Below are 26,247 nucleotides of genomic sequence, written 5' to 3'. Positions count from 1 at the left end.
AGACCGCAGTGTTTCGGCAACTTTATGGACTCTCGTGGAGTCAGATGGGCCGCTAAATTGGATTTTTGGGACCCTCTGGTTCTCCCAATAATCTTAGATTATCTATCTTTCATACACTTAAAAATTAACTTTGCGTTACATCGGTGCAATGCTTTGTTTTTGACTTCATCCAATTGTCAGTTTGCGTCTTGGATGTAAGTTTTGACTGCAGCACAACGACCTCTAGTGGATGAAAAACGTCACTGTTGACTTAATTTCACAATTTAGTTTTGTTCCTTCAATAGTATCTCTCCACTTGCGCTACTGTTGACACTGTTACGTTTTGTTCAGTTACTGTGTAAAATTTATTTATTTTGTGATAATTAGCAGAAGTTAGGGGCGAGTCAAAGGTCAGTGTTTAGTTGATTATATCTTAAAGATGGAATACCTCAGTGTGATGCATTCCATGCATACGCTACTGCTATCACATATTGGTAAATAAAATATAAAAATGTCATTTAAAAAAAAAAAAGATAAAAAGACAAAGATATCACTTGTTTGGTGTTGATTTAATCCATGAGAAAGTATTAAATAGAAAAAAAGGCATAAGGAACGGAAAATTTTGCTGTTGCATAGAAATTAAATAATAGTAAAGTAAAAAATTAAATAATCAGTTTCTAAGAATCAGTCGGCACCTATTAATATTCAAGCCTGAATGTACAATTTCATAGGTAACATTAGTCAGTAAAATTAATGCAAGCCATCTGAAAAAAAAGCAACCGTGACCGCAGATAGAAAAGCATCAGTAAATCACAAAGCAACATTGACATGCACAAACGGACAGCAGATGAAGCAAAACACCCACTTAAATATTAAAATGCAGCTGGTACTCGAGTAAATCGTGTCCTCTAAAAGCAACATACAGAAAAAAAGATATAATTTACAGTATCATTGAGTTTCCAGTTGAGTGATCAAATATAATTAAGAAAACGGCATTAAAAAAGTGTAAATCAGTCTTTGTCATATCTAGTATTAGCACTATCTACAGGCATTTGAGAGAAAATATTTTTCTTCTCATTAAAAGACATATGTAGCTTCAAGACTTTTAAAATACTAAAACCCTGAATCGCATTTTGTTAAGATTAACACTTGTGTGTTCACATTGCTGTGTTTGTAGAAGAACACGGGGAAAATACAACCTTTAAAAAAAGGTAATTATCTGGCATAAAAAGTATTGCAGAGAATCCCTGAGCATATACAGGCACCCAATTGACTGTGCAGATTTGATAGGTCCCGCGAGTCCGAGAAGAAAAAAAAAAAAAAGCAGTAAAATAATTCTGCCGAGAATAAGTAACTGACAATATACAGATTAAAACATTAGACATAAAAGAGATAATATGTGCAAGGAAAATCTTAAAACGTGACACTTGTGGAAAAGTTCTTCTGTCTTGCGTTTGGCTAAATCGGCACGGCCGAGGACCGCAATCCGAGCATCTCATCATTCGCAGGTTGCCACGGCTGTAGCGCCGCCCGAGGAACGACAAAGTGTGGCGGGGGAGGATGTGGCAGGTAGTGGACTAACACCGGACAGGGTGGGGGCGGAGGAGGGGCAACGACGAGCATCGGTGCGTGGTTCATGCAATGGGACCAGACTGGTACGGGTTGGCAGAAAAAATGGCGCCTCACTGGAACCTGGAAGGTTGGGAAGAGAAAAAGACATCAGGGACTACTTTAGGCTGCGTAACAATACACCCCAAGATGTCACCAAAAAAAAGAGGGAGCAAAAAAAAAAAAAACAGCATACCGCATTTCTGTAGTAACTGACTCGGGTTGATCCACCTTCATGGCGTCTGCGAATTCTGGGCACCTTCATTATCTTGAAAACGTCGTCCTGTGCCGGCTGCTTTTCCGCCGGCGGCTTTTTTTCTTGCTCCCCTTCTGTCTCTTGGTCCTTTGCCGCCACTGCCACCTCTTCCTCAGTGTCGCTGGACACAGCCGACCCGCAATCCGAAGACGTGGCAGAGTGATAGTCGGACGTGTCGTGGTTTGTCGGGTCTATGGGCAAATCCTCCTGTGCTTTGTTTACGTTCTCCTCTTCCTCCTCATCTTTGTCCGTGAAAGAGGCTATTGAGAACGGGTAGCTGCTCTCTCTGGATCTGCGGAGGATGATGAAACGTTGATTCATCGCACACTTGATTGTTTGATGACAACATGCTCACACTCCCAGACGGTGACTCACCTCACGCACACCTCCAGCGGGTCGATCCACACGGTGACTTCTGGAGGAAGGCAAAGGTCACTGGGCGTGAGCTCGCTCTCTTTGCAGGCCTTTAAGAGCACCTCATCTGTGGGTATTCCCTTATTTATCCGGATACATCTGAGATGGAAAAAAAATAAAACTAAACACTGACACGAGCTTGAAGCGAGCACGCTGGGCCTCTTACAAGTAGCAGCATAACAATTAAAGGCGTCGACTCAATATAATTTTAATTGCTGAAACGTCGGTAACATTACCAAAATAAGAAAGGAATGTACGATTGTTTCATTCAGTCCGAACAGGAGATGTCACATTTTACGTAGTTGATAAAATTATAACAATTATCCTTCTTTCAAGGTTGCTAAAATGAATACAAGTGTCAATTCACCTGAACGCCTGGCCTTTGGTCGGATGGTCCGGGTACCAATGGCCATCGTACTTGTCGCATAAGAGCCGCTGAAGCTTCTCGGCAAACAACTGCACTCTGGCTTCATCCAGCTTGCCTCCCGTCACAGCAAGCCGCTTGAAGAAGTTGACTCCGGCCTTCACCTCTCTTTTCATGCTTGCCTACACAGAACAAATGAGAAATCACTTGCACTTGTCAACAATGTATAACTGGTTTTCACGAGGGCGGTTTTATAAGCAACCTACTGACAGATTACATGCACAGATTTTTTTTTTTTGTGGCGCTATTATCAACGATAAGGAATGTCCCTGCACAAATGGCCATGAGCTTCATGTTGTTGTTCTTTTTAAACCTTAAACAGACATTTGATTAAGTACACAACAGTCCAGTACAAGTGCAGCATTGGTTCAAACTGATAGTCAGATACTTATTATTGCAACAATTAAGTTTGCAATTGGATAGATGTTAAATTACCCCTAACAACGTTGTAAATCTAAACTCAGCATTACCATCTTACCCACTACGTCCTCTTTTTAATACACTTTTGTTCCTTCATGTCATGTTACAATGACTTGTACAGTGATCCGAAAAAAGAACTGGACATCCTACAAATGCAGCTGAGTGTTAGCAAAAGGAAGTTGGAATAAAGGCAAACAACAAGCTCACAAGTATTATGACCTGCACATTGAGCTGGTTGTTTATCTTTAGATAGTGTGTCCGTGTGAGGAGGTTGCCAGTGTCAGTCTGACCGCGGGAGAGGAGCACGTCGATGAAAAACGGCCAAGGCAACTCCAGCTGGGCTGCCAAGCTGGCTTGATGTTTTTTTAGAACAGTACGCCACTAATACCTCATTGTTTAAGTTGTGGGGGGGAAAAAACTTAGAGTAACATGCAAAGTTGAAATGGCGCTAAAACCATACAATTTGGAGTTGAACGTCAGACCTTGATACGTCTCATGAGATTTCGGCATTATTTATAAAACTCAAAGAGGAAGGTGGCCATTTTGCAGTTAGTCGTTTTCCTGGGAAAACTAAACAAGCCCGTTCTAATGGTCTAATTTACGTTGCGTCTCCGGAAATCTACCCCCACGAGATCACGATAAATAAAAGAGAACAAAATAACACTATGTAAACACAAAACGTTCTTAGAAGAGTCTCGGAAATCATGTTCCAAAAGCGTATCAATGTGAACAAAAGTATAGCCAATGATTACACGCTGCTGTCTTTTACACGGTTGTTATTGCGTGAACTAAACTCTTCAGCGTGATCTTGTGGTCGGAAATTTCCGGAGACGCAGCTGTGAATTGCAGTTGTGAGTCTTCCGCGACAAAATCGCAACGTAGCTGTTCTGCACCTGGTGTGAACTGGGAGTGACGTATAGCTGTTTATTTTGCCACATACCTGAACTGTCACTTTGTCAGGGAATTATCGTGTATGGCGTTTCTCTTTCTCGCGTCTCAAATTGCAGATAAATGCAACCTTGTACTTGACTTTATCCTGAAGTTGTGTTTATGGAACTGAAAGTAGATAAAATGTGGCGGACTAAGCATTTTAGAATGTCTGGTAAGGCTACAAACTTAGGTTGTATTTTTTTGCGGCGCGAAAAGTATTAGCCTGTTAACCTAACATATTACATCATAAAGTAATGAGGATTAAAGGATGAAAGTAAATGATAATGTATGTATATTTATGTTTCCCAGGGAGGGAGGCCATGTCTAATTTGGATAGTGAAACTTGAACTGAGATGGACTAATTTCAATTCTATTTGGTGGGAAACTGAGAAATTGCACGGGACAGCGCTTGTGTTATCCTCATTAGCTGGAACTGATCTCGGCTGGCTTTGGGTGAGATGCACAGCACAGCAGTCCATTGCAGGGCACATATAAATATTGTGAAGATTTTTCAATTAATTCAGACAAAACCAATTTGGGCATGGGAAGGATATGCAAACGGCAGACATTTTTAAAATTGTAATCCTCATGTTAAAGACCAAGCCCATAAGAATAAAAACAAATGGCATATTTTAGAAAACAATGTTACATAGCATTTTATTTTACCATTAGGCATTATCTGAGTAATGTCAACCATAATATTTAGTGGTCCTAAAAATGGTTCCTGGTCCAAAACGGGACCAGCAGCCTCTTGCCATTATCACAGGATCTTCAAATAACATTAGGACAAAGAAATTCCTCTTTGTTAGAAAAAGATCACCTAAAAGATTTTTTTTTTTTGCTGACGTCACCACAATCAGCCCACTTTACATTTATCATCACTGAAATCGTGTGACTTTTGAAACTGGTTACTTAATTATTTAAGATCGGATGAAACGCAACGAACTCGTTTTCACCATCCACGTCCCACATGGACACAAAAACACAGCGGCAGAGGCAACACGTGTCAGTCGGTGCTCGGATGGGGCCGATGAAAACTTCACGAAATCGTCAATTATGTGAAGGCTATTTGGTTTCGATGGAAAGCGAAACGCTACGTTTAACCTTTTCTGGCAGTGCGGAAACCCCCTCGTTGGAAACTCACTCAAGTGGGTGGCAAAATATAAGTTTACGCTACAAATTATTAACGACACGAAAAACGGTAGCCGTGAAAACACCATTTAACGATAAGCGAACGTAGTAGGAATATTTTGTACTCATGTAGTAAATCCGGCTGATCATAATAATTTGAACCCAAAAGTCAGTCCCGATACCATAAGAGTATTTTAAATGAGCGCAAAGAAGACCGCAAAAAAATCAACTCACCACTGAGTATTCAAAAGTGTGTTCAGTGAAGATCCGATCTACTCGTCTGATCGTGATCGCGGGGGTGGCTCTCTACGCTGCCGTGTGGAGTTATTGTGCCAGCCACATGTTGCTTCCTTGTTCTTTCTCACCAGCGTCCTCGTTGCTACAGCGTGCGACTCGCAACATTACCGTCAGTTGTGTGACTCACTTCCTGTAACCGAGAGTCATCAGCGCGCTGACGAATTTGGCGCGCTAACCACGCCCCCACCACACCATATAAGGACAAACAGGTAACTTGCTTACTTGACACTATGGCGACTCCGAAATGTTTTGTTGCACCATTCCGTTGAAATGCTCGTGGCTGGATGATTATTTGATACCGTTAAGAACTACGCTCGACTATGCAACAACTTTGCTCAAGATTAATCGTGAACAACTTTGTATATTTTTGCACATACAGCTATGCTAACTGACTGCTACCTTTGACACTCGAGCTCATAGCTAAGGCAAATTTAAAGTATTCAATGTACATAGCATGCATGTTTTGTGAAGAAGTCCACGGAGAAACCCTATGCAGACTACTCACTCCACTGCTCTGATAGAAGTCAGAGGTAAAGTCGACAGTCTCACCTCGACAAATAATATATAGTGCATTTTGCTTAATTAATATTGCTGATTGTCATACATGTAAAAAAAAATTAATGTATAACAATGATTTTTGTTAATCTTTGTTTAGTTCCAAAATTTGCAAATTCAGGGGCATTCGATACACCTCTAATAATTTTATTTAATCGTGTTCTATTATATTTCTGAATCCTTGTCATTTGTAAATTCCAAAAGCACATTGTATTTCTGATTTTTCAAGGCCTCATGCTTATCTCAGTGTAGTTCCTCCTTTCAAGCCACCCAGTGCTCTTTAGACCGCAGACATCCAGCCATAACATGAGTCCGTTTTTTGAAGGCTGTTAATGTGTACACAAATACCCATTATGACAGGTCATTAAGTAATCAGAAATGTTGTTACTCTGATCTGATCATATTGATGGCAATAGGCATTTTTAATCATCAATAGACTACTTTAGAGCTTAGTGTCACACAGTTATTCTACAATATTATCCCAATGCATTTACGATGTACTGCGTTACTCTTTTTGTCCGCTAGAGAGCAGCCTTGTGTCTTGAAACTTAGCAACGTGTGACATGATAAATAAAAGCCAGCATTTTATTGATAATGCTTCATATTTGAGTAATAGTGCTTGTTTTGTAACTTCAAATATTTGTTTTCATTTAATATGTTTTATTTTAGAAAATGTGAATTTTATATTTTTTTCCCCATCCACTATCTTTTTATTACTCAGGTATTAAATATTTAAAAGTCATAACTGATTACAAAGACTGAGTCATTAGTTAATCTAATGTCCTCTGGCATGATTGCATTTGCACCTCTTAGCTTTATGTTCCTTCTCTTTTTTCATTTATTTTCACGGAGGTCTTCATGTGGTTATAGTTGGTGCTATTTTCATATGTGGTTGTCTTGAGCTGAATCTCCGGAGGACCTTCCTGTTATGAACTGTAACCTTGATTGCATTACAGAGTCCTTAAACAAGCACTTAATTTTCGCTAAGCGTCATAGGTCGTTCGGTTCATTTATCGGTGTACTTATTTGCTCGTTTTCCATGCTGTGCATCACCTTGCTCAATTGATTTCCCCTGTTGGCATGGCATTTGCGCTGCTCCAACACATTATGCTGCGAGCGAATAACAATCAAACTGGGATAATTGTGATTTAAACACATTTTTCACAGTGTTAGATGCAGCGTTAGCTATTCAAGTAGTAGTAGTCGGAACACATCTGGAGCCTTCAGTGTGGGCCACACGCGCAAACCACATGCAGCCTCCTTTGCCTTTAAAAACATATTGATTTCTCGCTTTCACTGGGAGCTTAAAGCCATCGATCGGTCGGGCCATTTCAAGATCAGTGTAAGCATTCCTTGCCCTAAGTCACATGCCGGCTCTTTCCCTCAGGTAATGACCGACCTTGAGCCTTGGACCGGCTTGTCTGGCTGCAGAAGTGTGTCTTTGTGGCTTTCAGTCACCTCCACTCGGATCCCCTCGACATGCTCGTGCCTTCCGAACAAAAAGGTATGAACAACACCTTCTCCTTTGACCTTTAGCTTTCTCACCTCTTTCTCCTCCTCCACTTGACTGTGGATCAATATCTATTTGTATTTGCAGTATATTTGTTTTTGAAATCAGTAAAAACTGTTTAAAAAGATCATAAAAAAATTGCTAGCAATATTTGTATTTCTCAAAAATGAAGACAATTTGTAATTTTAGTCATGACACTAAGTCGAGGCAAAATTTGTCTTGGCGGGCCACATAGAATAATATGGCGGGCCTTATCTGGCCCACGGGCCTTGAGTTTGACACCTATAATTTAGCATAAACCATCACAGATTTTTGGTTTTAAAGACATGACGACTTATTTTAGGATGAGTTTCATGACACCAAAGTAAGAGCTGAACTCAAATTTTAGCCGACTGTGCGTTTGGGCTTGTCACTGTTAAGTAGACGACGGCGTTTTAGTTACAACCGCTTTACTTTGATTTACACCCGAGATGAGAACATACTGGATCTTGTCAGCCAAGAACTAAATAAATTGTCTTCTCAGCACAAACATTATCATTTATTTCCAGCTTCAGCCTGATTCCAAGTTTTCCACCGGATTATTTAATAATTTTCTGAGGATTCACAGGATGTAAATCCAATGTAAAGATGTTTTCTCAGCAGTTAAGATGGCCTTAAATCAACCCCGATATCAGTTTAAATCAGCAAGCAGACTCTTTCTCACTCCATGGAATGTTGCTTGTGGCTTTTTAATTGCCTATATTTCATTCCCACGCCTTGCTTTGGTCTCATCAAAACGTAGAATCCATTACAGAGCAACTCCAGCTTTGGCCCCATCAAAACGTGGAATATATTACAAATCCACTCCACTTCAAAGTGCGTTGGGAATAAACATAACAAACATGAAAAGAATGAAACATTGTGTAAGCAGGAAATAAATCACATCTTGAGGGATCACACTAGTGCAACAACTGATCCACACGCTTGAGGAGTACTTTACTTAGCTGTTATGGATTTGGAGTAGTATCTACTGCTTCTGGGCTGATGTAGCAAAGTTGAAGTAAATTTCATGTAACACGCTTAGGGAGTCTTTGTGGTGGGTCGCTCTACTGACCTTGACCCTGAAACTCCAAAACCTGTCTCACCTCTTCTTCAACTCTGTAAGCTCATCGCTGTGGTCGACCAAATTTATGGCACGACAGAATGCCATTATTTATTCTTTTTTTTAGTTATTGAATGGACTTTAAGTGTATCATTTTGAGAGTGTGTGCAAAATATACTCCACACATATGTCGAGCAGAACAATTGAACATATGCAAGCCTGTGCAAGAGGAGAGGTGCAGGGTGGTTCAGTTTACAGTGTGCCCTTGTTGGCCTCTAACTGAATCTTTCCAGATCTCCTGACTGGCCTCCTCCTCTCTTTTTTTTTTTTTGCTGTCTCCACAAACGAATCACTCAAGGTGAGCGGGCGGACCTTACTCTCATAACTCATTTTTTTCTCCCCCCCCCCCCCCCCCCCTCCTTCTTTGAGAGACAAACGTTTGAAAGCAAAAACCTGACCCTACGCCTGAAGAAAATATATTATTTCCAAACACCGTTGCTATGGAGATGAGCAGATCTCTTCAGTGGTCTGACATTAACCTCGTACTCTTTCCTTGACTGCCGACCGCTACAAACACACTTTATTCCTCCCGATCAATATTTCAGCAGCAGCCATCAAACACATTAGGCAGCCCATTAATATTGATGCGGGCCTTGGAATAGTAAAAAAACAAGAACACATGTTCTCATTAGGATGTCATTGTGGTGATTTTGGCGGTGTGTACAGTATTAGGAAATGCCCTTTTCATGTGACACTCGTGGGCTGGCTGCCCTAGCCTTGAACCACCATTTACAAACCTTTCCCTTCCCCCCAGCTGCATTTCTCCCTCGGCCCCTTTTTTGCTCCTCTGTGTAGTCTCTCTATCTCCCTCTCTCTCACACACATACACACACACACACTCGTGCAAGCTGAGTGTCTTTCCTGTATGCTGGGGGGCCAGCAGAGGGGAAGTACACCGAGAAAGAAAAGCACTCGGAGTTCAAGTGCACGAGGCTTAAAGACACAGCTGGCTCTGACAAAGAAAAATATACCAAAGGGAAACAAAACAGCCGCAAAGATGGGAGGGGAGGGGAGGGGGGGGCGAATAAAAGAACGACAAGTTTCATTGGTATGTAGCGTATGGCTCACTTGAGAGAGAAAAAGAGGGGGAAATTCAAAAATTGAGGAAATTTGTCTCCTCCCCTTTTCCTTCCCACATTTTCCCTCCCACCTTCCTTTCTCTGAATCGCCGTCCCTCCCTCTCACTTCTCCTTCATTCCTACCATGCATACACACGCACATACACACACACACACACACACACACACACACACACACACACACACACACACACACACACACACACACACACGAGGCGATTGATGTACTCTCCCCCCTTCGCTTTTCTCAGCTCCAGCTTTTTCCTTTCCACCTCCCGAGACTTTGGTGGCTCTCCTCTCACACCACAGAGGAACCGGTTCCGCGCAGCCGAAGCGCATGCCATCCCAGCAGCCCCCTTTGCCAGCCCCTCATTTTGCTGCACGCAGCGGATCAAATGTGAAGAGTGGATTGGCGCAAAGGCTGGAGGGAAAACAGAAATGTAAGCCTGCTAGTTAAGAGGGACTCCCGAGTGGGCCATGTGAGAGGAATCAAGTGGCTGAAAACGCGGGACAAGGTAAAACAAAAAAAGCATTTACTTGTTCTCTTGATGTTCTTTAAGTACACATTTTTTAAGTACAATATTTCTTACATTGTCTACGTGGAGCACAGATTTCATTTTATTTCCAGTATTTGCCAAACAGTTTAAGAAGTAGCCAAAAACTCACTTTTCTGCTAGCCAAAGTCTGATTTTAAGGTCCATTAGGTTGCTGAGTGGTTGTCGAGAACCTGTTACATTGATTTCAAATAATCTGTTTAAATAGTGAAAGATATCCGTTAATTTGCCCATGCTTCCTACACAATGATGAATCTGATTTTGCCAGTGTTCCGACTACTCAGTGCTGTGCACCCATACTTCTCAGTACCTGCGCGATTGTGTCATGTGCCTCTCACCTCCCCGTGTGTTTCCAGCCTCTATTGTGTCCGTGACTCTCCACATGCGCCCTCCAGGGCCTGTGATACGTCCTCTTTCAATCCAGGCTCTTAACAAGCCTACCTATCTCCATGGAGACCTGCTCGCAGCTCTCAGGCCTTGAACTTTTCAACGTAAATGCATGCAAACTGACAACGATGGTCTTGATAGCTGCACATTAGGTTTTGTTGATGGATGGATGGATGGATGGATGGATGGATGGATGGATGGATGGATGGATGGATGGATGGATGGATGGATGGATGGATGGATGGATGGATCTCAAGCAAAGATTTGAAATGCATTCTATCTTTCTGCGCCAAATCTCAGTTCAACACCAGTGAAGGCCAATCTTGAGTCAGGTTTCTTCAGGGTTTCCTCCCGCTAGTAAACTATACCTTCAGACTGTTGCCAAGTACTTTCTAAAAGTATGGCCTTTGATACTCTTTAGTCTGAACAGAGCACTTGCTACCATGGAGATTTGTAGATTATTTGACCTACATTGGGATTTCAATGACAGAATGAATCTATGCCTTAAGAGATGTCAACATATCTTAACTAGGCTTTATTTTGGGATTGAAGAGAAAGACAGAGCGAGAAAGAGATGTGACCACCATGTGACCATCCACTATGGCTGTACTAAAGCTTTCACTGCCTGAGTGTGCTATATTCCCTCTGGACTAAGTGTTCCAGTTGCATTTGTCTGTCTTCTCTAGGACACGGGGTTGAAATGGGGCTATGTTGGGAAAGCTCCATCTGGATACCCACAGGGCTTTCCTACTTCATGAGCACAGTTTCCCTCAGCTAGACTGAACAGTAAAATTAAAGTTGAAGTATTTTTTTTCTCCTCCAGTATTCATCAGTCATTTGATGATTTAGTTGACAATACTTAGCTTTTGTTTTGTGTCACATTTGTGGCCATAAACACAAACAAACAAACAAATAAATGTTTTTTTCAATTTCTTTACACTGATTTTCAGCAACCAAAAAATTAATCAAGGCTCACAAATATTACATGATGGTAGAACCTATTTAAACTAATTGTGTTTCAGGAATTCCACTTTTGAAGGGACCAAAACTGATGAGACAATTTTTTTTTTAAGTTGAAGTTCATTCCTGGTGATTCTCTGCCAAGGCTTTGGGTCTTCAGTTCTTGCTTGTTCTTTAATTTGTCACCCACAAGGCACATACTCACGAATTTTTCATATTTTGGATTTCCACTTTTTTTCCCCCCTATTTCCCCCATTTTGCATGGAAAAACATCTGTTCCTCATTTAGCGTAATAAGAGCAAATAGTGTTGCCCAGAAAATGAGCAAATTCATCCTGCTGCGTATGACAGGTCAGCAAACTTGCACAACTGTTGAGGCAGGGTCTTTTTTTTTTTGGCCAACAATTTATATGCTTTTTTTTTATCTACGACAAGATGACATGTATGAAATATGCTCTTCTTGATAAAATAAAATCTGATACGATTTAAATCTTTCACTGTCAGATAATAAATGGACTTAATCCTCAAACAGGGTAATCCAGCGTCCGTGTGTGCCTGTCATTGAGTCAGGCGGTTTTGACATGGAGATAAAACATGGTTTTCGTGTATCTTAGTAAAGCAACCCTTTTTTAACATGCTTGTTTAAACCTAATCTTGGATGAAGGTCAAATATATTAATTTATGTTGCTGGATTGGAATATAGATGATACAACATTTTTCTCACTAATATTCTTATTTAAAATGTCTTGTTTCTATATTTTGCTCAATTTTGAGTGGAGTGAATTATTAGACTATATACCTGACACTGGCGAAGCTAAAGGGGGATTCGTGGGGGCACTGCCCCCCCTGAAATATGTTTGGTAACCCCCAGGTGCAAGGTCAGATAATTAACTTTTGGCACTTTTGACTTTTTTTCCCCCCCACATATTTCCACACATAATAGACGTCAGCATTTATGGGAGAGAATATTGGGGGTTGCAAAAAATATATATATATTTGTGTTGTGTACATTCTGCTGGTGATGGAAACTGATGACTTTTTGAAAGTCAGCATTGAGAATTTATTATTTTCATCTCTTCCATCAGGGCTTGCTCCTGTGTCATACATTCTTCTGTGCATAATTCTCATATAGCACTTTTTATCCAGCAAATTGTTTTTGGGCTAAGTTGCTGTCAGGGTCTGTCTTTGGTTGAAATCCAGATTGAGTGTTGTGTTCCTCTAAATTCTTTATGAAATAGTTTCAGAAAAGGGCTGATTAGCCGGAAAGCCATGTGTTGTTTGCGGACCCTTTGACCCCATGACCCCTGTGTGAGCCTCTTATATTGGTTTTGATGGCTAACACTCTCTTATTGTTCATGTCATCGGTTTCATCGGTTAATGTCATTTATGGCAGCATGTAGAATCAATCAGAACCGCATCATCCATATATTTTCTGTTCAGAACGACGATCAAATAACCCTTTGAAGGAAGGAAAAATGTGTTCTTTTTTTCCCCCCATCCAGTGTTTCATCTTTGTCTATTAATATAGTAAATTATTTGACTTGTAAGCTCAAACACATTTAACAACAATTAAACAGCACTTTGTGGTGAAAACATTAATTAGGTAATGAGTTGGGTTTGGCAAGCACTTAATTTTCTAAGCTTGATCCCGAAGTTGAGTTGCATCATTGTGTGAACTAAGTTTTTCTTTCACTGCAAATAATCATTGTGGTAATAAGGTTCTATTTGTAAAGACTCTTTTGGTATTTTCAATTTAGAAAAGGTCTCTATAAATGTAGTCAATTTACTATTTATTTTTGCAGGCTAATTGGGCCAGTTGCTTGAGGTTATTTTTCTGGAGCACATTTGCTCAAATACTTATCGTGTACTCGCTTCTAGTGATCTGGAGGCTATACCAGCTGATGATGGAAATTATACCCTGGACAGATAACCAACCAGTCAGTCACAAGGCTGATAATACAGACAACCATTCACATGTAAATTCACCTCCAGCAATTCAATGTCTCAACAACAACAAAAAATCTAATTTGTGAAGTCTGACAGAGCCATGTAAGAGGCAAAATTTTTTTTTTTTAAATAGTTGTCTGGATTTTGCGAGCAGGCTACTGGAAGTGAATAATAATAATCCAAAACTGATTGATTTTCTATTTTGAGTTTGTCCATAGGAAATGCACTTGAGAATAGTTTATTACTGTAACAACCATGTACAATATAACTATTATTATTATTATTGTATAATTTATGATTGCAAAAATAATATAATAATAACTCTCAGAAATGTTATTCTCTCTTCCCTTAGTCTAAACACATTATTTTTTAAATGTATCAGTTTTACATGAATAATAATGACATTATCAAATTAATTATAGACAAAATATGAACATTATACTGTTGAAAAATGCAAAATAAATAAAGTATCCCTTTAAATGTAACTTTCTTGTTGTAGACTAACTCTCAAGTGTATTTCTATAGATTCCTATCCATTCTAAAATCTCACAGTTTTGTAAAGTTTCATTTGGAGCTGATCCTTTTAAGCTCATAAAGACGCTGGATCGTAGCAGTGAACTTTTATCTTTCGAAGCCTTGGATGGAAGTCTAATCTTAAAAATATATCGGTCACCTCCACAGCCATTTTGTCCTAAAGCCCAGATTGACTGTACAGTAAATGACCTTGTTGTAAGTAAACAATGCTTCATAGACATTTATGCTATTTGCAGCCCATCACCAACAAGCAGTCTTCGGTTCGTTCGGGTCAGCAGGGTCACATCTGTAAGATGAAAGGAGGGGCCGCGGTCGGCTGCCTCCATGCAAGGATGGAAAGGTCAGGAAGTGGCCCCAGCACAAACACCAGGCTCATTGTTCAAGTTCAAGGTAACGTTGAGCGGAGCTTCTATTCACTTAGCGCGGGGCTTCCAGTGCATCTTTGAATGCCGCATAAAACCTCATGTTGTGCTCGCGTGTTGGCCCAGGTACGTTCACAAATGAATAAAAGCCACAGCCAATGTCGGAACGCCGTTGACCCCCCCCAATCCTCCGTTATGTCTGCTCGGTCGTCAGCTCCTCATTAGCTCCTCGCAGGGGATTTCCTGTTCGCCCCCCTTTCTTCCTTGTTCCTGTTCAACACTGAAAACAATATTTTGCACTTTTTGTCTCCAACTACAAAGTATTCCCGATTGAACACTTTGTGCTCGTTGTGCTGAATTTACAAACAGTTTGTAGTTACTGCATGGGAGAGTTTCGAAAAGGGTTTATCGAGCATAGCCAAAGCGTTGGGAAGTCTGGGACTAATTGATTACTTTGCACTTCTATTGAAAACTGGAGCACACATACACGCAGAGGCGCATAATTCAGAGTCTGACTCACCCCCTTAACAGAAAATCAATAACAATACAGGAATGATTAATCAGTCCCTCCATAGACCAATACACACACACACACGCACATTCTCCCCTCTCAACCCCAATCGCCCTCTCTCGGCTCAGTATCGATCTGAATGCATTTGCTTCCCGCTTATCCGTTACCTCGCCCCCTCCCCCCCATCACGGACACACTGCCACTGCATCGAGCAGTCACAAAGAACCTCTTACCAAAAGAGTTTACCCTACACACGCCATCGTAGGAGTGTGTGCGTGCACGCACAGAACCCAACCCACGTCACCGCGTGGTCTCGGTACTTTCCGTTGGCGCCCATTTTGTATGCATCACTTGATGGGATTTGACTTCATTATTCCCGAGTGCAGATTTGTAGGGACCTTTTGAACGTGCAGGTGCATTACGTGCGTGTTTCGGTATTACACACACAGCAGTCTAAACACAAGGCAGCATTCTTAAAGGGCTTAAGTGACAGCCCACCTTGCTTCCCCCCCCCCCCCCCCCCCACTCAACAATTCTGGTTGGTGGCACACAGGTTGCCATGACGCCAGACTGTTTTGTCTGCCCTTTGACCTCTTTAAGGGGTGCTGTGGTCAATCAGGCATTACATGTGAGGAGCAAATAGAAGGGAGGAGAGGAGGGGGTGCATTTCCTCTGTAAAATTGAGGTCCGAAAGGTTCCTCTATACATCCGCTTTGTAGCTGGCAGAAGGTGGGGAGCCTCTGAGAAGCTGGCGGTCGAACAAAAGCACATGTGCACAGACATGGCTAAATGAACTAGGCTGCAGCTCCCAGCGGGCAGGGACTTATTATGCTCATTGTGGAGCCGGACAGCTAAAGCTGTTTGGCTGCTTCTTTTGAAGTTCTATTTGTCGGAGGAGAGCGGGAGGCTTCGCACTTTTCCCTCCATTTACTGTAGATGCAAATATCATCGATTAAATAGCACGCAATGTTTATGTCGCAGAAAATTGTGCGTCTGCATTGCCAGTCCTCCCAGTTGCTGTCAAGCAGCACTTTTATGACATTAAAATCAAATGATTTACCGTCGTTACACAACTATGTTGTCGGAGAATCTGTTTCCACAAATGCCAACAGTCAAGACATCAATGGGTGATTGTCACCAAAATGCCATGTGGAGCCTTTATCAACATTGCTATTCAAAATATTGGCTCACCCTGCATATAAATTAATAACGGTTTGGTGAAGGTTGAATAGGATTTGATTATTTAATCAAATAGTGTGTCTGTCCATGGGCTAAAGCGATGGAACCTTGAGTTTTTTAGATTGCCCGAAATATTTGAATTGGAAGTTCAGTTATTTTTTCAGTCAAGATTCTTGTCAAGATGCTTCATAGGTCTTTTGATTTTTTTTCAATTGAATGAAACTTAGGAACAAAAATGTAAATAACACAAACATAATTTCGATTAAAAAGTTGAGCCGGCTCATTTTGATGCTTTTTTTTTTTTTTTTAAGGGCTATTTCTGAATATCAGATATAGAACATTGCTGCTAGCACGTTTCCCGTCGTAATCACAAACATTCTGACCAATCACTCCAGCATGCATAAGTTCACATCTGTGCCATGGCAACAGTTTGGCTTGTTGCCAGGCTGTTTGGGTTGCCAGGCAAAAGATTCCCATGGCAACGATGCTTTTGCCATCATGGTATAAGAGCCTGATTCGAAAAAACAAAATCAGTATTGCAACATGTCACGCTTTTGCTGCATTGTGAGCGAGTGCATGTACGGACACGGATGAAAATTGGCCCCGCTACTTTACCGACTCAACTTCCCGTATCTCTATGTTCCATCATTTGGTCACCGCCGCACAAACTTTAAAGCTTCAAAGCGAGGCGCATCATTTACTATGATTTTCTTCTATGTCTTTGAAGAACTATAGGCATTATCTCGAGGAAAGCGAGGCAGGCCAACTTGTGTCAAAGCCAGAGCGTGATAATTAAGAGAAACCTTGACGTTAAGATTCATTCATAGAACACTTCCAAGACAATTTTCTTTGCTACGCCTTTTGCCAGACAATCTATAAAGGGCGGCGGACGCAGAAAGCCGGAGAAGGATAGCTGACACTGGCACAATTGCACTGCATTTCTGCGTGATTTGACTGCGAACGTACGACACACTGGGAAATAAGGTAGAGGCGGTGGGGGAGCTGTAGAAATTCTTGGCGCGGAAATGCTGATGGAGGGTGGCTCGAGGGTAAGAGGCGAGCGATAGGGATTGCGAGTGTTGAGTGGTGGCGGGGTGGCAGGAGGGTCAGAGTAAGAATAGGATCAGGATAACAATCAGAAACAATAGATTGAAAGTCTTGCACATGAATGCCATTGTATGTGCGTGGGTTTTTTTTTAGCTGCAAAGTTCAACGAGAGGTCAAATGTGACAAATCTCTGTCTTCCAATGCGTCAACCATTTTTTCCAGTGCAGCAAAACGACAGCGGCTTTGCATTGAAAATGCGTCAATGTGAGACGGGATTCACGGAACCGAAGATGGATGACGTTGCGGCAGCCACCGGTTTTGTTCCTTCCTGCTTGATTGTATTAGACTGACTGACAGATCTTAATTGCACTCTGTCAAAATGCTGTCAAAACATTTGCTGTCAGCTCTAATATGTTGGACCTTCCTAAAGTTTTGCTTTTTGGTGCCGAGAAGAGTTGTAGGGACAGTGTCATGTTACATTCTAGCAACTACAAAAAAAATCTAGCTAGCGCACAACAAAACATGTAGCCTGATTTGTTGTTTTAATTAGAGGTGATATGAAGCTAAGGCTTGTGAAGCATAGTTTTGTCTGGTTAGGATGCTCGGTAATTGCTGACTAAATCTCCCCATCTTCATCTTCCAGACTGCGTGACCTTGAGGGTCTTCAAGTATTGTCTCGCCTGGAGTAACAATGAGGCACAGTCACCGGTAGAGGGCAGCAGATGGCTAGAAATACATGAGAATCCTATGAATGGAGTCAAACCTTTGAGTAGTACGTCAACTGCGTGAGAGTTGTAAATAGGTGCTTTATTCATTGTTGTTAAACATGTCACTCAGTGGGTAATTTATACCATTCTGGTTTTCCACTTAGTCATGTGACCCTGCAGCAAATGAAAGAATCGAATCTGCCACTTACGTTTGCCCACCCAGCTGACGTAGAGAGCAAAGGGTTGCTTTCCAGAACGTAAATCGAATATTTGATCCGCTAAACGAAGATAGTTTAGCCTTTCTCCACTCTGAGCTCGTGTCTGGGGGGGTGCAGTTCGACCGTCTGTGCTCTGCAGTGTGAGGTAGTTGGTTGTATTGTTTCGCATAATAAACAGCACGGAGATAACGGTACAACCTTCTAGCTTTCCCTGCGGAGTCACTTCTTGCCACGTCTAATGTACCCCCGGCCGAGAGGTAAGTATGTTGTTACTCTGCCAGCACATCGTCTTTTGGATAACGCCGTGACTCATTCAGTTGTAACCTTGCGTGTGTTATCCCCTCCGGGCTTAACGATAGCCGCTGCACAGCCATCGAGAAGTAGTTTTCATTCTTTTTGTCATGAGCCTAGCAATTTGTCACAGTTGTTTGCTTGGTGGCAGATTAGGCTGGAGGCCCGTCCCACTGCAGCACAAACATTTTGGAGAAAACAACCGAGAGCCTCCCACGGCCTAGCCTTATATGAATATTGTTGGTGCAAGGCTGTAAATTGTTTTTTTTAACTATGTTATAGAAAGTAGCGTGGCCTTGCCAATGACTTTGTGCTTTCCTGCTGCCATGGTCGTTGGCTCCGCACAAGCCTTAGCGCCGTCCCCGGCAAAACCCTGCAGACTCTCCCTCTTGCTAATTTATTCTGGTTTTCAACCCAATAACCTTACCTCCTCCTCCCTCCTCCTATTTCCTCACTTTGTCAGCTTGCAGCGACTGTAGTGCATTATAGCCGTCTCTCCTCCCACCTCCCTGAAAAGGGGCATCGGTAAGAATAGTGCTGATTCGGCACCGCCGGTCGTCTTTATCATCCCTGCAGCATGCCGCCCTCCTGCCAGTGGAGACAGATGAACACCTGACAGTAGTGAGGCGTGTGGGCCAAGGATAATGAGCACGGCGGAGAGAGAGCAGCAACTCTAAACGTCTGGCTCATTGTCTAGCCGTCCAACATTTAACGTCATTTATGTATTATTTTTCATTCATGCGCCTCGTGGAAGTTGGCACCTAGGAGTCCAGCGCAAACCATCCTCCAATTTAAACCTCTGCTTCTCTGGAAGCGTTTGCAAATGCCACCCTTGCTATGATTTCCGCGACGGCTGTGTACGTTCTTCGGGGATAAAATGAGCGCGTCACCACCCTGAGACAGACAAGGCAGACACCATCCCAGACTGATGATGTCATCCCTGTGGAGCACTCCCAGTGCTTTGTCTTTCTCAGTGCCACTGCGGAGTGCAGCCGCAGGCGTGCACACACTCACAAATACACACCATGACACGCACCTGGCTGTCACATTCTCTATGTGACCGGGAGTTATGCTCCGACCTCTGAGAATTGCCTTTGCACAAGGTTTTTGGGACAAAATGGCTCCCATGATAGCTGCAGTCTTGCAAAGAAGCCAATGTGGCAGGACACACACACACACGCAGCGAGCAAACTCTGTCGTCTTTAATACAGGAGCTAATGACGTGTGCTGCTGCATGATCACATATTGCACGGAACTCCAGTCAGCCCTTTTATCAGATTGAGATGAGCAGACATGTACCCAGTCAGTAGCTTCACGGTACGAGACTAAAGCTGAACGTAGATGAACTTGCATAGCACATAATATAGCATATAAAATATATATATGTAGGCTGCGTCATAAATATTCATCCGGCAGTATGCATGTGTAGATTGTTTTTCTGTCAGGCAGAGGAAAAAGGGTTGGCATCATCGGCCTTGCATATTTATTAGATCCTCGTCTGGAAGCATTTTTAACAGAGGTGAAGATGAGTTTGTCTTCATTGATTCCATTATGTGTTGGGGAAATTCTCGCTAAATCTTGTTTTGTTGGCTTCTGGTTTGTTTGGGTTGTGTCTTTTTTTTTTTTGCTGGTGTTTAACACACAGACCCCAAGAATCTACGGAGAAAAAGAGTTGAGAACAATTGCTATTCTGCAAATCTTGGTTCAACAGATTGAAAGTCTGCTCATGTTCTGGTCAGAACACTCTCAAGCTATTCATGATGCTTATGCAAAGTGTAGCATCTCATCACACAACGAAACAATCCTATAAGAGGGTTAAAAAAAAATCCTGTCATTTTCCAGTCCGCCTGAAGGGTGTTTGATTCTTTTAACCTTCACGGTCAACAACTCTGATATGAGTGTCATACTGAAACTACTCTAGATTTGAATGGGAAGCTTCACAAGAAAATGTTAAAAAAAAAAAAAAAAATTGCCAAAAAGACGAAAGTGAGCAGAACATGCGCACCAAGTTAATTTTCTTTTTCGCTGAATTTGTTCCGAGTGAAATTTTCATCTTCATCAAACTGGTTGCTGATGATGTGTGTTGACCGACATTAGCACCATGGAGTCGCTAAAGCATGACGTAATAACGTTATGATTGGCGTGCAAGCGGCAGCAAATATCAACCCTGAAGGTTCACTCGCGCTTGGTATTTTTATCTCAATTTTCATACTATTAGAGGATTCTGACCCTCCCCCTTCATCCCTACTTTCTAGCTAGCGGCTTTGCTACCAAGCCCCCCCCCCCCCCCCCTTCATCATTCTCTCACACGTGCATGCGCACTCTCACATAGTCTCACGCAAATACACACATCCGTGCACTCGTTGCACTCTTTCCCGCCCTCCGTCTCTCTTGTCTCACGCGCGCACGCGCAAACACATGCGAGTCGCTCACTGACTGGTGTGCGCAGACGTGCGGTTGAGAACAGAAGGGGGGGGGTGACACACAGAGAGCGAGAGAGAAAGTGAGAGAGGGAGTGAAAAAAGGAGGAGGGGAGAAGTCGTGTGATGCAAAGAGGCGCGTGGCGGCGGCTAAATGCAACACGGAGGGGAAATGATTTTGCGTGCGTGTGTGCGTGCATGTGTGCGTCGCCTCCAAGTGTTGAATGTCCTGTGTGATGAATAGTTTGCTGGTGTTTAAGTAAGCGTGATGTCTTTGTCATTTTGCTTTTTTTTTGCAGCAGCAGCAGCAGCAGCATTGTGGCGGCAGCCCTGCTGAGACAAAAGGTTGCAGTGGTGCATGGATGTTTGTCAGGTAGGCAGACGCACAACAGCCCAACACTGCAAACGCAATCAATATTCCCTTCCCGTGAGCTACCTGCCGCTGGGCTCGCCATCTGGCGTAGAGCAGCGGGAAAGAGGAGGCACACTCGCAACCTGCGAGGAAAAAGTCCCGCCGGAGGGTAAGTCGCTCTTTGTTTACGGTGGTGCGTCTTTTTTTTGTGAACATTTGTCAATGTGATTGGAAACCCGTCGAATCCGACACGCGAAGGAATCGAAGGAGCGCGATCGAAAAGGCGGTTAATGTTGCAAAACGTACATCGTGTCACTTTTTTTGTCGCCCGCTCGTTCTTGTCGAGATGAATATGAACAAAGTCACTGACGCGGTTGGTCTTCCTTCCCAGATGTGACACAGCTGCCTCGACTGCTCCCTCCAACATGAAGGAAGGCGCAGAAGGATGACAGGTTGGTTACGGTCAGGCCCGCCAAGACCACCTGTACGCATGAACACAAGCGTGCATTGCCATGACAAGCGTTTCATGCTATGACATCACACGTACGCCAATTAAATCTGTATGTGCCTCCACACAGCCGTCGCCCCGTTTTCTGCTTTGAGCGGGGCGCCGGTCTGTAATATTCTTAATTGGACTGACTCAGGCGCATGTTGGAGATGACTTGAACGGTAAATCCTTCATCTTAAATGTTGTTTTCATTTTCTTAGCAGACAGCTGCGAAGCCATTGACGCAATGTGTATTTTTTCATAAGGTAAGGGTGATGTCGTCAGCTTTTTTTTCCTCAAACCATTTAGATCACATTTCACCTCACTTGAATGTCTGTTAGACGCCGCTATATGTTAATAAAATGGCATTTATTCTCCGGCTTTGCATCTCCTCCTAATATTCATGTGCCAGGATTTGTATTAGCCGTTCATCAAATGGCCCGGCGGCCGGCAAAATGGACACCAAGACGACGGACACGATCATACCGAGATCGCTGTCTTAGTGTTTCAACTGAGGCGATGACTTGCCAACGTGAGCTGCAGGGAACAACCAAGAGACGGGTCGGTCGGTGCCGCAGCATCCGAAAAGTGAGATGAGGTCACGTCTTTCTCTCGGCGCTGCGGCCATCATTAGTCTTTCCCCCTTTTCCTGTCGTCGGCATCATACCGGCAGTGGCTGTTTTTTTTTTTTTTTTTAATTTGCCAGTATGCCCCTCTGTCCCTGAGACCCTTAACCTGTGAGGTCAAAGCAGGTCACAGGTGAGGTCCTCGGGAACAGGGCTGCATTCAGTTTCAACGCTCCTTTCAAAGCTGCATTGTCGTTTGAGATCCAATGTCTCGTGATTTTAGAAAATGTCACATTAGAAACTCCTGCAATCTAAAACCTCACAGAGTGAGCCCAAATCACGGCTGGGGAACCTTTTTCCAATCAAGGACTGTTCGTGATGTCTTCCAAAGGTTTTTGATCGAAAAAAGTGTCCCATGGGATCTCAGCCATGTGTTCGTCCTACACTTTTAGAGTGTCTGGCGGCCAAGTTTGGATCCAACGGTAAAGGCCAGACAAAGGTTCTCAGGGGGGGCGACTCAGTTGGCTGGCTTTGTGACATACACCCTAAGCAGGGCCAAGGAAGACCGCCAGGAGTCGCGACCCCGCCAGTTTTGTCGTCATGGTGCACTTTATCCTTTTGTACGTTTTGCTCTGTTGTCAATAAAAAATGACAAGTTGTGATGCAATCACGCAGACTTTATTCATGTTGTCTTCTTTTAAAACTTTTTTTGGTGACCATCAGGGACAAAATTAGTGGAATCCACAAGACAAAAATGCTTCTTGCCATTATATATATATTTTTTCCAATGTCACCATATCCCCACACATCTACTAAAAATGTTTAAGGAATCTTTGTTATTTATTATTATGGTCTATGTTGTTTTGCTACATTTCTACATACCAATCTTAATTTTCTCAATCTCCAGCTTCACTATATTGTTAAATGGCTGCAATGTTTAACCGATATAAAATGTGTTTGTTCAGATATACCTGCAGTTGAGTAAATAAACACCCCCAAACGCTGTTGTACAAAAATCACTAGTTGTTAGAAATGTATGAATGAGCACATTTTTAAGTGTTGTAGGACATTACGAGATTCAATCAAAGTGCCCTTGGCAGTGCACACATCAGTGTCTCTCTCTCTCACCTCTCTCTCTCCTCTCTCTCTCTCTCTCTCTCTCTCTCTCTTTCTCGCCACACTTTACACACTTGAAATTTTCCCTATAGGTTTGCAAACTTTGGCAGACCAACAGCCGACTTTTGTCTCATATTGATTGGCTTGTCTGCAGCGAGACAGATGAACGCATTAGTAGCGCGTTCACCCTGCCACTGGAAATATATTAAGTTGGTGTATTAGGCGCCCTGTCTGGTTGCCATGGCGACACACCATAGTGAGGCGGGAGGATGGTAGACAAGTGGGGGATACAGGATGTGATGAGGCGTGCGGCGTGATTTGTAGTCCCGCCGGCTCACTCGCTCTCCCCCTTTTTTTCACTTGTGGCCTCGCTCACCTCTTCCTCTTGCTTCCATGTTGTCCCTTTCCTTGCCTGTACGCCTTCATTGTTTCATTTTACCTCATTTGCTCGCTGCCACCAAGAACGTGCTTGGATTTCTCTGATCCTCCTGGAAGACCCGTTAGACATCATGGCCTTATTTATTTCTTTTGAAGCCTTCTTACCGACATTCTTCCTACTTCATCCACGTCATATACATCACATTACCCCACACCCCACCCGCCCCTTGTAGAAACCCATCTTCAGCTCCAGCTCTCTGCTCTGCAGTAAAACTGGTGCATTGAGGTATACTGGAGAAGACAAAAGACGCAAGGGACGCGTCGGGAATGCACCCTTTGTAATTACACATGTGGAGCCACATTTCTTAAGCGAAAAAATATACCGACTTTTAAAAGATTACACTCGATGAGGGGAGGAAAATCAAAGTGGGCTTGCTTATTTGTGAGAAGCAGGATAATGCCATTTGTCATTCAAACGTAAGAAGAAGAAAAAAGAAAAAGCTAATAATTTGTAATTGGTCATCTGAACTGTCCAGGCTGTTTCTCTTTGTCGCTTCTCAAATTGCAGATGAATGCAACCCTGTACTTGACTGAAGTTGTGTTTATGTCAGGGTCCGGGAGGTTTTTCTCTTTTCCACAGGGGGGCAGCCGTGAGCAGAGTGGCGGAGGACCTACAGGTGTGGCTGATCCCAACAGGTATGGCTGATCAGGTTCGTTAGGGGAAGGCTTTTAAGGAGCGTGCTGCCATCGGCTCGCCTCCTGACTATCTGCCTATGTGATCTCCTCTACGGCTGTGCCTCTAGCAATTATCCAAGTCAACCCTACTCGAACTCGGACTCTTTGTTGTTCCCTTCCAGACCTTGGGTCCCCCTCAACAGACCTCCGACCGGCTCCACTCTGCTCGGGACCGAACCGCTCACGCTCCATCATCACAGCTCCAATTCTGTACCCCTGGCTCGGACCCCCAGCGCTATTGCTTCCCTCACTCCCGTCGATAAAATCTCTGCATCCATCTGGGACTCCTGATTGGTTCTGCATGTGGGTCAAACAAGTCGCTTAAACCATGACAGAAAGCAGCTCAAATGTGACTAAGTAAGTACAGACTCAGAGCAAGTTGCATTTGTTTAACTGAAGAGAGAGCAACAGCTATGTGTACATATTTTTATTAGTTTATCCAGACTTGCATACTTTCATATCAATCATGTTAATGTGTAAATGAATATTGATATATTTTCACCATGCATCACGGTTTCACATACGCTGTGCTGCGTTACTCTTTATGACCACTAGAGTGCAGCCTTGTGTCTCGAAACCTATCAATTGGTGACTTGGCAAATAAAAGCAAGAATTTTAATAGTAATTATTGGCACTGCTTCATATTTGAGTAATAGTAGTCAATTGTAATCTGGCGTGTTTTTATTTGCACCTCTTAGCTTCATATTTCTTTTTTTTTTTTTTTTCCATTTATTTGCGCGGAGGTTTTTATGTGGTTGTGTTGAGCTGAATCTCCAGAGGCCCTTGCTGTTATTAACTGTAACCTTGATTGCATTACAGAGTCCTTAAACAAGCACTTAATTTTCTCTAAGCGTCACAGGTTGTTCGGGTCATTTATGGGTGTATTTATTTGCTCGTTTTCCATGCTGTGCATCACCTTGCTCAATTGATTTCCCCTGTTGGCATGGCATTTGCGCTGCTCCAACACATTATGCTGCGAGCAAGTAACAATCAAACTGGGACAATTGTGATTTAAACACATTTAAATGCAGTGTTAGCAATTTAAGCAAGCATAGTTTCACTTTTTGCAACCCAGGGTTGACAACGGAAAAGTTAGTTTGCTGGAATGCCGGTAGCGAAATGTTTCACCTGTATGAAAATCAAATTGTGCAAGTTATTATATACTTGAATAAATACTTTATGAATAAATCAAATGCATGTATTAAATTTATGGAAGGGACATTTTTTTTCTTTAGCAAGTTTGGCTTCAATCACGTCATCAACCCGTTGACGGTCAATGTAACATTTTTCAAAGGAATACACTATGACAATAACTTGTTACACATACATGACATCTATGATGGATGTCTTTGAATTTTTCATTGAATCATTGATATAAATATGTGCAATTGTGGAGATAATTATGTAACAAAATGCATGTGCTGTGACATTGTTTTATTAATAAGGAATTAAAACAAGTCGCTAAGAGTAAAAGACAATGGATTGTGGACTTTTCATTCAAGGTTTAATCATAGTATTGGACCTTTAATGAAAAATAAAGCACAAGGTGCTGCCGCTTACAAATACTTCTACGAAATATTTTTGTATAGATTAAATCTTACAAGAAATTTATGAAGGGGGCGGGGGGGATTAGTGACGTAAGATTTCCCCCAAAGGTCAAAGAAAACGATTGAGTATTATACTTTATACTAAGAAAACGATTATATAGTATTATACTTTATACTATCTATTGATACAAACGTGTGACGTCACG

General features: G+C 42.5%; 1 protein-coding gene and 1 long non-coding RNA gene across 2 annotated transcripts; one reads left to right on the top strand and one right to left on the bottom strand.

Annotated features, from left to right (window-relative positions):
* Positions 1 to 529: 529 nt before the first annotated feature.
* LOC148392039 (protein BTG3) lies at positions 530 to 5,586 on the bottom strand. Its single transcript, XM_088387311.1, has 5 exons — positions 5,397 to 5,586; positions 2,625 to 2,803; positions 2,219 to 2,356; positions 1,784 to 2,135; positions 530 to 1,671 (listed from the first exon to the last, which is right to left on the bottom strand). Exons 2-5 carry the CDS (start codon positions 2,795 to 2,797, stop codon positions 1,438 to 1,440), a joined length of 897 nt encoding a protein of 298 aa, XP_088243437.1. The 5' UTR covers positions 2,798 to 2,803; positions 5,397 to 5,586; the 3' UTR covers positions 530 to 1,437.
* A 95-nt stretch (positions 5,587 to 5,681) lies between these two features.
* On the top strand, positions 5,682 to 13,120 carry LOC148392038 (uncharacterized). The gene is made up of 4 exons (XR_015860882.1): positions 5,682 to 5,989; positions 7,402 to 7,518; positions 9,996 to 10,259; positions 11,372 to 13,120. It is a non-coding gene; the product is annotated as an uncharacterized LOC148392038 (long non-coding RNA).
* Positions 13,121 to 26,247: the final 13,127 nt, after the last annotated feature.

This window comes from Syngnathus floridae, chromosome 10 (genome assembly GCF_059516105.1).
Source record: "Syngnathus floridae isolate MCC-2025c chromosome 10, RoL_Sflo_1.0, whole genome shotgun sequence".
In the NCBI taxonomy this organism is placed as follows: Eukaryota; Metazoa; Chordata; class Actinopteri; order Syngnathiformes; family Syngnathidae; genus Syngnathus; species Syngnathus floridae.
This window is presented reverse-complemented; position numbering and strand designations above follow the sequence as displayed.

Excerpts from the sequence above, each read along its gene's own strand:
- LOC148392039 (XM_088387311.1), bottom strand. The coding sequence starts at position 2,797 with ATGAAAAGAGAGGTGAAGGCCGGAGTCAACTTCTTCAAGCGGCTTGCT. Across the intron at positions 2,136-2,218 it reads CCGCTGGAGGTGTGCGTGAG|ATCCAGAGAGAGCAGCTACC; the intron begins GTGAGTCACCGT and ends CATCCTCCGCAG. Across the intron at positions 1,672-1,783 it reads TCAGTTACTACAGAAATGCG|GTTCCAGTGAGGCGCCATTT; the intron begins GTATGCTGTTTT and ends CCAACCTTCCAG.